The sequence below is a fragment of the Schistosoma mansoni genome, chromosome 1, assembly GCF_000237925.1.
Source record: "Schistosoma mansoni strain Puerto Rico chromosome 1, complete genome".
Classification (NCBI taxonomy): domain Eukaryota; kingdom Metazoa; phylum Platyhelminthes; class Trematoda; order Strigeidida; family Schistosomatidae; genus Schistosoma; species Schistosoma mansoni.
The window spans coordinates 2,764,458-2,778,757 of record NC_031495.1 but is presented as its reverse complement, the minus strand read 5'-3'; the positions used below and the strand labels follow the sequence as shown (position 1 = coordinate 2,778,757).

The 14,300-nt window shown below is 36.9% G+C and overlaps 1 protein-coding gene across 1 annotated transcript; it reads left to right on the top strand.

Annotated features, from left to right (window-relative positions):
- Positions 1-2,708: 2,708 nt before the first annotated feature.
- Smp_055390 (putative dullard protein) lies at positions 2,709-12,694 on the top strand. Its single transcript, XM_018792986.1, has 6 exons — positions 2,709-2,828; positions 2,867-2,933; positions 4,873-5,063; positions 8,376-8,492; positions 10,069-10,180; positions 12,315-12,694. Exons 1-6 carry the CDS (start codon positions 2,730-2,732, stop codon positions 12,464-12,466), a joined length of 738 nt encoding a protein of 245 aa, XP_018647544.1. The 5' UTR covers positions 2,709-2,729; the 3' UTR covers positions 12,467-12,694.
- The last annotated feature ends 1,606 nt before the right edge of the window (positions 12,695-14,300 follow it).

Here is a 14,300-nt window from a genome sequence, read left to right as displayed (position 1 = left end):
GCAATACTTAAAATCAGTAATCACAAGTCATTATAGAAAAGTATGATGATCAGAATCTGATAGAAACTTCTTTTGGCTCAGTTGGTTGTTTCAATTGTTTAATATAATCTCTCACAAGTACTTTCCTGAGTCTGTCTATATCGTTTCGCTTTATTCATACCTTCAATGTAGTACTTCCATACTCAATAACTATTCTTTACGGCAAGACATGAGGTATCTGTTGATAATTGTTCAACTGGAATTTGACATGTTTATCGCAATAAAAGGAGCGACTAAGACTAATTTTTATCGGTCACTCATGAAGCCATCTTTCTAAACACTTGATTATAGCATTTGACATTAGAATTAGAACAATATATTCACCCAGTTTCTGAATTTCAGTAGATCATCACCCCATACTGAAATTCGTCGTCAATGGTGGACATTTTGTTATCTTTTATTTAGTTTGTAGATGAGTGTCATTCGTTAGTTCCGCTGGTTTTAGTCCAACAAACTTTGTGAAATTTTCGGACTCCAAAAAACGAGTCCTTTGTTTCTCAGCATTTCTTTTGAGTCGACTTCTATGAACAGGTTAGGCTGTATGACATATTTTCAAATAGTCATATAAATTTTAAAAATAATTTTATTGATATCACGAGCTGATCTGAGTCAAACAGCCGTTGAGAACCACGGAACACCGGTCAACGTTTTTACCCTAGTCTGTTACTTCCTAGCAGCACACTCCTACAAAGGTATCGTCTCGGGCCAAGCTAAGAATATTGGGTTTCTCTATCGAATGTTTAACCTTTGAACCATTGATCCTGATTTAGTTGTCGTACAAGTTCAACTTCTCTCAGCTCACAAGAGTATGTGAAAATATTGAATCGTCTTTTTTTGATTACCTTACATCTGACACGATCTAACCCTACCGATCTCAGCCTCCAACTAAGAGTCTAGATTTTTTCCTTTGGAAGCAAGTCACCAGTGAGCATATGTTTCTTGGTTTCTAACTTTTTTCATTTTAGACTAGTTCGTGATCTTAAAAAGCATGGCATATGAGAGATTCCTGTAACAGAATTTAAAGAAAATTCAGAGAGTATAGTGTCGCCCGATGTGATAAAAAGGGCAGAAAATAATAGAAGGACTGTATCTATCCTAGCTATAATGTTTAGCAGGCCTGAAACTATTACGTGTGTGCCCAAATTTTTCTCCGTGTAACAGAGTTATGAAATTATGTAACTCAAGTGCTCCTCAAGTGACCTCCCCAGAGGACTCCACAGAAAATATTACGCAGAACAGTTAACATGAAGAGGAACAAAATGTTTAATCGTATTTAGAAATGGAAAGGCATTAGATTACTTGGGTGGCTATCTGGAAGATGAAGAATGGTACTGGGTTTCATTTGGCATAAGAGGATATCGTTGGCCGTTTGCTACCAACATATAGTACTCGTTAAAATAAAAAAGGTCAGCATCAGTTGTAAATTGTTACTTGAAACCTAAGTATTCAAAGGTACATGCAACTGTGCTCAGTTAGAAAAAAATGGGCCTTGGCAAGTCAAATGTTCACTCTTCAGAACTATAGTTTTCTCTTTGGGATAGTACAAAAAATCTAGGATACAATTATGTGACACGAAGTCACTGCCGTTTTCCTCTCTTATTTTCGTTTTTTCAAGTCTGCCGTAAAATTTAAGAAAAATAAAATGAGTATCTGTTAAGAGCAGTTGTGTTCGAGGTTTGTGAAATATACAGGAAGAAAACAAAAATATGTACGTATATGTATAATACAGCTATTTGAGAGCTCTATAAAAACTACAAATTCAACAAGATGCTGTAGCGCACAAAAAATGAGTGAACAGTTATGCAGATCACTAGCTTAGATGATCTATGCTGAATAGTTGAGTGCCTACTAGAGTAAGATGGTCAGCATTTATAGTGGATCACCCCTTCGACGTATTGAAGTACCATGACTGCTTTGAAGACCGTATAACACAAAGGACGTTATTACGGAAATATATTTGTAAGAAAAATTACCATTCAACGGGGACACCACCACCTCATGGACTAGTCCATGACATACGGTTAACCTATGTGCGTTGGCTGACGTCAACAATGATGGGGATCGATGATCTGTTCTATATCCAGTGAATCAACGGCCGGATGGTTTGACTAGGACTCATTAACATTTCACCGGCACTGCACATTAGGAAATCGATAGAACCCGTTCTCAAGTAGCGGTCTTCCATGTTCCCTTGGAAAGTGACGTCTCCGTCAAAATGTGTTAATGTTGGTCGATTTCCAGAGACTGCTGAAGTTTCGCGATACTTAGTGTCTAATGAAGGTTGCAATTTAAGTTACATGTCGCGGTTGCGTGGTGCAACTGTAAGATCGATGAAGGATTGCTCGTCTTACAATATGAGATCTTCCATCGGTTAGTGATGACAGCATAGAGCTTCGCTTCTGTCCACGTTTTAAATGTGGAAACTATCAGAGTCGTTCTTAGGCCTCATAGTACAGTGAGTGCAATGATTCCTGGCGTTCAAAAACGTGTGGTCTGCATCCTAGGGTAGGTTGAGTGAAAACATCGGTTCAGACTCTTATTCATTGAAAATAATAATCTGAAACTTTCCCTGGTAGTCGAAAGGTTGGTTTGTCATTAATTTCAGCCTCAGTATAACTTGGTTTTTCTCGTATACTTGTTTGTTGTCTCCCCAATTGGCCGGGTGATTTGAAACGTTTTCATGCATAAACATGAGAACGTCTGCTGTGTTCTACAAGGGATACCTCAAACTCTTGATAGCTAGTTTGTGGAGCATGATTTGTTTGCTATTCAGAAGGCATTTAAAAACAGTATGGTTTCTTATTTACACATACTGACCTACTTACAGGCATTAAAATACCAAAGTGTAAAATATGATATTGTTCCTTTATCTCCCCTATCTAAATACCGGTTGTGTAAGTTTATGAAAGTTTTTTGCTCTATGCGTCAGGTTTTGTATTGTGTTGTGGTTGTATTTATTATCAAAAAATACCATGGACTCCTCAAATATTCAGATTACTTTACATAGCCCAAAGTTATCTCGTAAAACTGAACATAAGAAAACCCCACTAAGGGGAACACTGTGTGTTTCTCTAAGGGTTTTAATGCTTTTCTTCGTGTCTGAAATGTAAGACTTGTGATGATTTAAGTGTTAAGTGTCAGTCACAGCGTAGAACTTCATACGTACGTACATCAGTTCGAGTTGCCATACCAAATTAACACAGAGATGAAGTTGTCGATTCAAATCCTATAGTGGTAGAAGTAGTAAGAGTATAAGCATTCTGTGAAAGATTGGGGTTTGAAGATGTTGTTGAAGGAGTATAATACAGTGAAATAAATTTGGAAAGAGAAAAAGGATAGGGACATGAAGAATTCAAAAGATTAGAATTTGGTAGAACACAAAGAGTGGATGCACCTTCGCCATCACAGACGATTTTGAGCCATGTCATTCAAGGTCTCTAACCATCGGCTGCTATCATCTCGCGAATCCCAACCAGGTAGTCCACACCTACCAACATGGCGTAGACTACCTGGTGTTAAGTGTGGTTAAAATCTGTGTTCATAATGCTTTAGTCAGTGATTTGGTTGCATCTACTTTCTGGTGCTATCATGTTTCCCCTGGCTCTATACGTATTTCGATATTAAGACGTTAAAGTAGCAATAATAACAGTAGTCGATGCTGCACCCAAATACCCTGGTACGGCCGAGAGTGGGGAGAGTCAGCGAAGTGATACTCACTGCCTTCTCGCGGCATTACTGTTGTTTACGAAATTAAAAGGACGAAAAGCAAATGTCTGGCACTTTAACCGGTGTGGTGGATACGGAAGATCCACCTAGGGGAGTTTGAAAACCCTGATTCCAAGCCAATGGTGTACATGCGCTCCATGATCCTGAGAGCACATGGGACTGCATCTTCTTACGTTGCTCCACTGCCTTGTGGGTTAGACCTCTAGGTCAAAGTCTCGGTGAGTGGCCTCCTAAGGAAACAACTTGCTTAAGTCTAGGCACCCGGGCAGTCTCCCAGCCCTCACACAAATCGAATAATTTATGTGGCACGTATCTATTTGGTGCCTCTTTGTACAAAGTCTGTTTAAATAATAATATAATACTGCACGTATAGCAATTAATAGTTATCGACATTGTCGATATTTAAGTAGATGGGGCTGTTTATAATCACTGACCTTTAAACCACCGCTTCTCGGTAGCATCTAATAACCTTATTCATCTGAGGAAACAGTTTTTCGAGAAATGCTAACAACTGAATTCTCCTCGGTTTCTTTGACAACTCACTTGTATAGATGGCACGCTTAAGTGAGCGAGTGGACCATTTTCAGTTTTCTGGGTGACCCATTATTTTTATCATTCACAATATCAGTAGGTGAACAATGAGTTTATAGTTGTTTCAACCTTTTGAGATCACTCACTCAAATGACAAGTCTTTATTCCAGGATTTGTTAAGATCTTCCCAGTTCGATCTTGTGTACATGTCACCTTAACATCGAAAACACTCAACTTGCATCTGTAGATATCAGAAATCGTTCACTAATACTTGATACATTGATTTCATTGAAATATAGAGCGGTGGATCACTGATCGAAGTGTCTGACTTTCAACCATCAAGTTACAGGTTTTAGTCCTGCTGCACCGACTTCAGCTTGGTCAGCATGGTAGTGTCGCTACCTCAAACATAAAGTTTGATTAAAAGCTAGATGAATGACTTACATCGTATATCACTTTCTGAATCGTTAAGATGATCCCTGTATGTTGTTATTGACAAGAAGTAAAATTACCGATTGAAATGTTTCATAATTTCGGACGTTGTAAAAAAGTTCTAACTTTGTCTCTTTCCTTCAGGTACTTTAAGACGAAAAGTTATGGTATTAGATTTGGATGAGACACTGATTCATTCAGTACACGATGGAATAATGCGGCCAACGGTCAGACCAGGAACACCTCCGGATTTCGTTCTCAAAGTTTTTATTGACCATCATCCTGTTCGCTTCTCAGTTCATAAACGGCCGCATGTTGATTTTTTCCTCAATGTGGTAAGTTTTTTTAAGATCAGAATCTGTGTTTTTCCCAGACTTCAAATCTAGGTAATGCATTCATAACCAAATTAACGTATATTTCCTTCACTTATCAGCTGAATACATGTAACTAAGTCTATATTAGTTTCCAAATGCCTAGTTTAAGTATCTTTAAAGATATTGCAATTCGATGAGTCATACTGTGATTTGCGATACTGATAATCCTGCCCTAGTGTGTATATTGATTTCTGTTATTAAAGTTAGACGACTTAGGTGTTTATGTTAGTTCTGGCAACATATGTCTCACTTAGTCTGTTCTCCTGGATAAGTTTGGGAATGGGGCTGCTATCATCTCTGAAAAATGGGGCATTTTAATTATTAGGGACTCATTATGGAAGTCGGTAGTCATTTGGTCCTGTGCTTACGACTTTTGGCATCCTTACACGTTTTTGATATTGAAAGGCAAGCAGGTAAGGTTATGTTAATATCAATGTGGTTAATAAATAATACATAAGCTATGTTAAGTTCACCTCGGATCCCTCTATATGATGACAACATATTTAGCTGAATAAAGTACCACCTGAAAACTTGAAAATTCTGAAGACAATTTCCGTCAAATTTGCTTAAAACTTCAGAAAAGAACTACTTCTCTATCTATGATATTTGGGCTTCAGACAAAGTTACTGCATTCAGTATCGTAAATGCTTTGACATATAAATTATTAAACGACATGTGTCCTGCCCAAAGTATCCTAAGACTGCGACTGTAGGACCACTTACAAACCAGTTGTTTTGAAGTGTTTCCTGGTCTGTAAATTATTGTGGGTTTTTGGTCGAGGGTGAATAAGTATGTATTTATTCCCACATTACTGACTAGTGGGGGTCATAATGCGCTTGGAAGGACTTACTAGCATTCACTAAATATCGGATCGTCCACTTAAATTACATTGCGGTCTCTTTGAAGCCTTATAATATTCCCCCCATTTCGTTCTACTTCCCATATCTTTATGTCATCTGCGTGTAGCAAAACTGATAACTTCGGAAGCTTAGGTAGGTCAATTAATCCCTAAACGTAAAATTAAGATCAAGATTGGTCCTTGGAATTCTGTATGACACAGTGATCTTGAGTGCTGTTAGAGGTATACGGGTGTTTATCAACACCCGGTTGCCCACACAGTGAAAGAGTTCTTTTAGAGGTACCTGAAGAGGAAATTGGATTAGAAGTAGTGGTCTTAGTGACCTGAGAGCATAACCGCAGCGCCCAAGGGACAACTGCTTGAGGTCGGTTACACACGACATTTTTGTAATTTTTGTGTTAGTTCCTTTCTTGTTGGGACCTTACTGCCGGAGACGGATATCCGTGGGATAAGGCTAGGTGTGCATTTTTAAGGTCGACCTTTTATAACCCCACCCCTCCTCGTTGGAAGTTAGTATCGCTGTTACGCTGTTTGTCTGAGGGAAACACCTCAGTGCAGTCAGCGGTGCGACTTCGCCTTCGGACCTTGGGTTTTCTGCTTTTAGTCTTACAGCTCTTCAACCGACCTATGTGGCATGGTAGGACCTTGAAGAACGATTGTTCCAGCCAGTATGGTTCGATTGGTTCACCACGATAGGCAAGCCCAACCACCACGTCAAGGTAGCAGCTGACTGACTGCATGTCACAGGTTTTGAGACTAAAGTCTTCTTCGTCCCCACCTAACTAAGATATTTGTCCATGCAGGTTCTTTCTTGCTTCAGGTTTCACTTCGCTTGGTATTTATTTTATTTATTATTTGATCACATAAACACTGGTACAAGGGGGCACCAAATACATATACTCCACAACATAACAATCAGGTGAGCAGTAGTTATCAATTATTTGTGTGAGGGCTGGGAGACTGCCCGGGTGCCTAGACTTAAGCAAGTTGTTTCCTTAGGAGGCCACTCACCGAGACTTTGACCTAGAGGTCTAACCCACAAGGCAGTGGAGCAACGTAAGAAGATGCAGTCCCATGTGCTCTCAGGATCATGGAGCGCATGTACACCATTGGCTTGGAATCAGGGTTTTCAAACTCCCCTAGGTGGATCTTCCGTATCCACCACACCGGTTAAAGTGCCAGACATTTGCTTTTCGTCCTTTTAATTTCGTAAACAACAGTAATGCCGCGAGAAGGCAGTGAGTAGGACTTCGCTTGGACTGCTACCTAGTACATTTTACTTTCCCAAAAGCCTTGCTGAAGCCGATTAATGCCACATCTGTAACTAGCTAATCTCATGGCACCAGATTTTCTACATCATTTATAGATTGTAAAGACAGGAATACCATCTAAAACCATGGCGCTTTCCACGAGGCACATAGTTTTTTTTAAGTACTCAATATGATACCTGATGTTATTGTCAGCCTTCATGGTGCTGACTCGATTTGGAACCTGATAACCGAGCGTGCATTTCCCACTTAAGCTATTCGTAAAGTTTATCACTTCGTTACGGTGAGTGTTTAGTTTTAAAAATACTTGTTCAATCTCCTGATGAGTCCCATGACCAACATGGAGTTCAGCCCTACAGCTCATTGTTGCTTTAAGAGTACTACCAATCAGTAATTCAACTACACTATGATGAAATGCTAACTTTCTACAAGTAAAGTTTGCATCAGATTAATCCGTCAAGGCCAGTTGAGTCTCAGATGACTTAGTGGTGACAATCGACGTTGTATATAATCAGTGGCATCATTCCTGGATTTCTTAGTTGTGTGAAGCAAGACATAAGAGTACCCACTATATGTTGTAAGTGTGTACAAAGTAGGAAAAGCCCTTTCCAAATATGTCAAGCCTATAATTTTTCGCCCTTAGGCCTGGGATTGATGTTATAACTGATAATTTACTTTTATGTTTAAACCTAATTGAGTATCATTAGTACGTGTTGACTTTTGATATCCCATTCTATTTAAGTTCCTACTAATTAGGTAATTTAGGTTTGGATGTTTTCTTCATATATACACCAACCTCTTAACTGGTGCTGTTCGGTACCTATGACTGAGAGTTCACAAAGCTTTCGGTTGTAATGACTCTAAGGGATTTTTTGTGGTCACGAATTTTGTCAATAGGTAATTTAAAGGTTACCCAGTGTATTTTCTCTTGACTTTGACTACTTCAACTTATATCGTGAAAATTTTACGTATGTAACTGGTTAAATTTCAAGTGACTTATTGTTCTGATAACTTATTTTCTATTACCCGCCGTATAACTTATTGACTACATTATCATGGAAATTCTTACCCCTTACTAAAACTTAAGTAATATTTACGGATTCTGAATTTAATAGCTTGTTCTAATTTTGATATGATTCTCTTTAGATAAGCCAGTGGTACGAACTCGTAATATATACAGCTAGTCTTGAAATTTACGGGGCAGGAGTAACTGAGTTGCTCGACAATGGACGCCATATTCTTCAGAGACGATTTTATAGACAGGTCGGTTATTGTTGAGTAAATTATTTCCATTTGAGCGTTACGTCCATAATTGCTTGTTCAGTAATACAATTAGTGTAAAACTTGAAATAAATTCTATTTTTGATATCCATCAAAACATGTGTGATCCATTCCTCTTTTATGATCTATAAATCGACAACGTTGTACAAATAGATATATGAGTTGCAAATATTCATCTATCAGACAAATTATTTCTCAGTGGAGGATCCATATTTCTATCCTATGAAAACTCAGTTCCAAAGGTTATTAGGATTAATTCCATATGATCTCTAGGTCAGTATTCTTCATTTTGAACTCTAAAGAGTTTGCATGAAATGTGGTCACATATTGAGTTGAAATCATCCAAGTACCATCACTCCCCTACAATATCACTTATATTCTAATACACAAAGTTGTACGTGTATGTTAGGTTAATTTGTTGCCACGTAGTTCTCCTGATTTTCATTTTTCTTAAGATGATTATTCGTGCTTATCACTAACCCAGTCAACCAAACCACTTTTTTGATCTCAGACTTTTCCATTCCACAATAGTCGATTACAAAACAAGATTATAATAGGTTACAACCGTCTTGTATTTACCATCCCATCACCTCATTTTTGAATAAAGAACTCTGAAAAACACAAGCAGTTGAAGGAGAAAAGCCAACTACATAGCCTTATGTGGCCAACTAGAAATGTTTAGTGCCCTGGAATCCTGGGTTTAAATTTAAATGGTTATAATCTAAGTGAGAGTAACAACCTTGGAGAGTATTAGTTTTCTGATTTTGTGCGAATCTGGTAGGCGCGTTATTAACGTTATGATTATGTCTGTGTTACCTTTTTATTCACCTCACTCAAATAAGTTAATTAGTGTGTGTTTACTCGACCTGTACTCAGCCAATATAAAAGTTTTAACACAACTTAACTACCCTAACATAATACCTTTCTTTTGTAGTCCATTGTATAAGATATGTGAGGACTTATTGCGTACAGTTTTATTTAATGAGAAATCAAAATAAAAAAATATCAGTTAAATAGGAAACAACCAATTTGTTGTACGTGTCAGTCCTCACCTCAGGTCATTTGTGAATCTAAATTACTAATTATAAATGTCTATATTTCTCATAGAGGTTTCCAGCACTGTAGAATAATTTGATGAAGACCCAGTGTTACTTCAGTGACTAGGAAAACCATCAGGGCTTCTACGTGCCGTTTTACCATTGAATGAAATTAAACCAATCATTCAAGAATTGTCCAGGTTCGATACACAAAAAAATCACAATAGGCATCTTAAACTCCAATTAAGACAAAAAAGTAATATTTCTGGTCATCTAGTTTCATAAGTTACTTTAGGATCATGTGTATATCGTTGAGATAGATGTAAGACTGAAAGCCCATAATGTTTCTGTGATAGTAAATGTAAATCGTTTGCTATGGTTTAGTGATTTGAACATCAGCACGTTTATGCCAGGTCCTCAGTTGATTATGACTGGTTGAATCTCTCATTTCTATGTTGTTGAATGTCGTGGTACTTTAAGAAAGCGCTTATTTGGTGTTTTTTGTATATCTACTTTTTTAGCATTGTACATATGATAATGGCAGCTATTCAAAGAATCTTTCCCTAATTACCTCTGACATGGCTTCTGTATTCATTTTAGACAATTCTCCAGGGGCATATCGATCATATCCTGGTAATTTTGTGCAATTTATCACTATATTTCTACTTCATCTATTGTCTGACTTGTTTTTAAAAGAAATTTAAGGTCCTTTCAAATGTGAATCATTTTTAAACATTTGTTTGGTAATTTTTGCAACCTCATCTCACGTCTGTGTCAGATAATTTTTATTTTCGATATATGAAGAATCGGTTAAATAACCTGTAGTTAAGTTTCGTCCATCTATTAACAATGGGACAGCGATAACAATGATTGCTTATATTGATTTATTTCACAACCTTCTAGCAGTAGGGTTCATCTGATTTTGTTCAATGATTAATCGCAAGTAATTAGTGTATGTACATTATCCTGTTAGTGTTATAAACTTTAGTAATGCAAAATAATTGCTATATGTACTGTTGCTGATCGCAAACTAAGTGCGATTTATGGAGTGAGTATGCTATCGCAGACTGATGAAAATAATGTTATTAAGCCCCCACTCCCACATTATGTTGATTCAAAGGACTTTCAGTATATTGACGATAGACTCAACAATATCTTCATTTGTAACCAGTACCAGAAGACAGTTCTGTCCAACAAAAGCGAAGCGACTCTCATATCAAAGAACAATGACTGCATGAGTGTTATCAATCACCTGGCGAAGGATGCCAGTGTAATGAAGATACCCGCTAGTTAAGCAAAATACTCCCTGCTCCTCGCTGGTAGTCTCTCATGCGTTTCTCACAGATCTACACTGTATGACGAAAGTAAATATTCCAAACAACTTTTATCAGATCCCTAACCTTTTTAAAATGAATGCGACAAAGGTCTAATGATAACTAAACACAACACTCCTAGTTTTCTGCTGTTGGGAATGATAAGTAAGAACTACTGATCACACATAAAATTCAGTAATAAATTCATAACAACATGCTAGATATTTTCAAATGATCGAGTCTCTCTTCCTCGACATAAATATTTCCATTTTTGTATAACAAAACTTGAAAATGGTTCTTTAGTTCCGATGTACTGCACCGTCTTATTAATTGAAGCTCTCTCTAAACACTTGCATCATCGAATATATTAATGTTCAGCTATCAAACATGCACAATATATTTTAACTAAAGTTGCTACGACAGTAAATCAGTTGAAATATCTTTTGAAATCTTTTATTTGGCTTTCCAATTGTATTTAATTGTGATCTATTACTGTGCCATCAATCTCAGATTGTCTTACACAGGCTTGGATTAACTAGAAAATTATCTGGCAGCTACCAGACACAGATGAATTTTCCATCTCGTTAACACGGTTTGACCTATAAGTTTCTTTGTATTTTGCTTATGGGACTTACACGCACTAACTTACAATCCACCAGAATTGAATCAGAGGAGTGTCATTACAATCAATTTATTTGATACTGTCATTGGATAAATAACTTCAGGGTGTGTTGTTTAGATATAGGGATAAAGTTATGTCGTTGGCACAAGTAACTATGCTACTATGGCTTCAATGTACGTTATGATAACGGTTTGTTACATATTATTAAAACCTCTACGTTCTTCCAAAATTGATATTTGTACTACTTTCTTTGTTTTTCAGTTGAGAAATATTAATATGCTTATATCATTATTAGGAGTAGTTTGAATTATCTTGCTGATATTCACGACTGGATTTTGATCAATATTTGTTGATGTATGTGTATCATGTATGAATTGCCTCGATATAAACGTTATGACACAAGTTATTCATTTTAGATGGATCGTTGTTAGTAATGAAATCCTAGTGTGAATATCAACGATAGGATGCTGTCCATCCATCTGATGAGTCCCAAACAGGACGGAATGTGGGTGCTGGATCGGTTTTCTAGTCACAACTCATTTATTCTACCAATATTCCTAGTTTCGTTTATTTGTTCAAAAAGTTATTCGATTTTTACACGTAAATTGTCTCTTTGCCATGTTGTAGTGGTCAAAGGGTTTGACTTCCAGTCACTAAGTCTCAAGTTCGTATCCCTCTCCACCCACTTTTGTTTGCGTAGCTGGGTTGTATCATCAGTTTCCACATTTTGCGTGGCTTATACCCATATACCTAGTGAATGAGTCGATTAAATAAATTTATTATTGTCCTTTTTATTTTAATGATTTTCACATCTTTATTTTACTGCCTACAGATAATGCTATACCGATTCGGTCGTGGTTTTCCGATTCACGTGATACAGCCCTTCTATGTCTGCTACCCGTATTGGATGCTCTTAGATTTGTGAGCGATGTACGTTCAGTACTAAGTCGTAATTTACACAGGCCTCAATCCATACTACCTTAACACTAATACACACATATATGTTCTTTTGTCTAAGTACCTGACTACCTTTTTGTGTGACCAGATTTTATAGGTTCTAATTATTATTAATACTAAATTGTACATTCAATTTCACAACTCTCATTTCAGTCAAACCTTTCTAGTGGGTTAATCTTTATACTTAGAATTTTATCAGACAATATAATGTGTACATGATGTTTTCTTTTCTAATTTCATTAAGGCTCCCTATCAAATAGACTCAATATTGTGTTCTGGTTTATTATTCTCAATATCGTTCTGTGTTTGCTACGTTTTTTTTATTCATTTTTTAAGCTTTCTAATCTTGTTGTCTCCAGTCTGTTCTATCTGTCTGCACAATACTACTCTATTTCACATCAGTAGTTTGATTCTAATAATGAATAACGTTAAGGAAGTGTTGTGCAAATGAATATGTTTACTCTACCTTTTCTGTGTACACTTTAGTTCATATGAAATAGGTACATTTGATTAACTGCTATACTACTAGAATAACATATACTATTGTCCTTGTGAACTAACTTTGTATTATATTTTGAATACTTTGTTCCTTATATTCAGTATCATATCTGTTATGATTTTTAGAATTCCCTTCATGTCTAATTTCAGTCTGTCTATTTTCTTCTTCCTCTTCGAATGATAATACATATAATTATTTAAAACTTAATTATTACCTCAATAACCAATTCTATCAGCTTTCTTGTGTGTGTGTGTGTGTAAATAATAAATATACAATTTATTTATTACTGTAAATTAGCTTTCTTTTTGTGGATATAGTTAAACGATATACATTTATAAATTCACTTAGTATTGTAAGCAAAGATGGATAATGGCTAGAAGTGGAATCCAGTTTGACGCGCGTTTCGTCCTATTTGGGACTCGTCATCTGGATGTACCTGCATCTCAGAACTGATATTCACTCTGGGACTCGAACCCATTACCCTTCGCTTCAAATGCCATCACTTTGTGCACTCAGCTACTGAGTCCTGATAGCCACTTGCTTGTGCAATGGAGTGAAGTTGAAATTCACTTAGTATTGTTTTTTTTAATCTTCCCATTGATGTTTAGGACTGCAACTTGTCAGTCTCTTATTGGCATATGTGCATACTGTGCGTATTGCCTCAATATAGCCTTAATTCACAAGCACGGTAAGCAGAGATAGATAGTGGCTAGCAGTGGAATCCAGTTTGACGCGCGTTTCGTCCTATTTGGGACTCGTCATCTGGATGTACCTGCATCTCAGAGTTGATGTTAACTCTGGGACTGGAACCCAGTACCTTTCGCTTCAAACACCATCGCGTTATCCACAATTATCACAATTTCTGATTGATTCCGTTTATAAGAAAAAAAGCAAAATCTTGTCATAACTATGAGACAACTAGTTTAACCCAAAGTTTCTACGTTCAAATTAAGTTTGAGAAGCATAAAACAAGACCTTAAACCTCATCTTGTTTGTATCAACAATATTTGTGACAATTAGTTTCCAAAGAACACTACTGTTCACTATGGCTCATTAGTGATATGTAGTTCTATGAGTCTATAGGTTTTGTTGAGCTTACTCTAAATGTTAAAAATTATAGCTCTACTGCCTTGTGGATTAGACCTCTAGGTCAAAGACTCGGGGAGTGGCCTCCTAAGGAAACCACTTTCTTGAGTCTAGGCACTCGGGCAGTCTCCCAGCCCTCACAAAAATCGAATAATTCATGTGGCATATATGTATTCGGTGCCCTTTTGTACCAATATTTATGTGTTCAAATAAAGTAAATTCACTGCACTGTACATTTCGGATTAGTAGAGTGTGGCTAATTTCCATTTGTTAGAA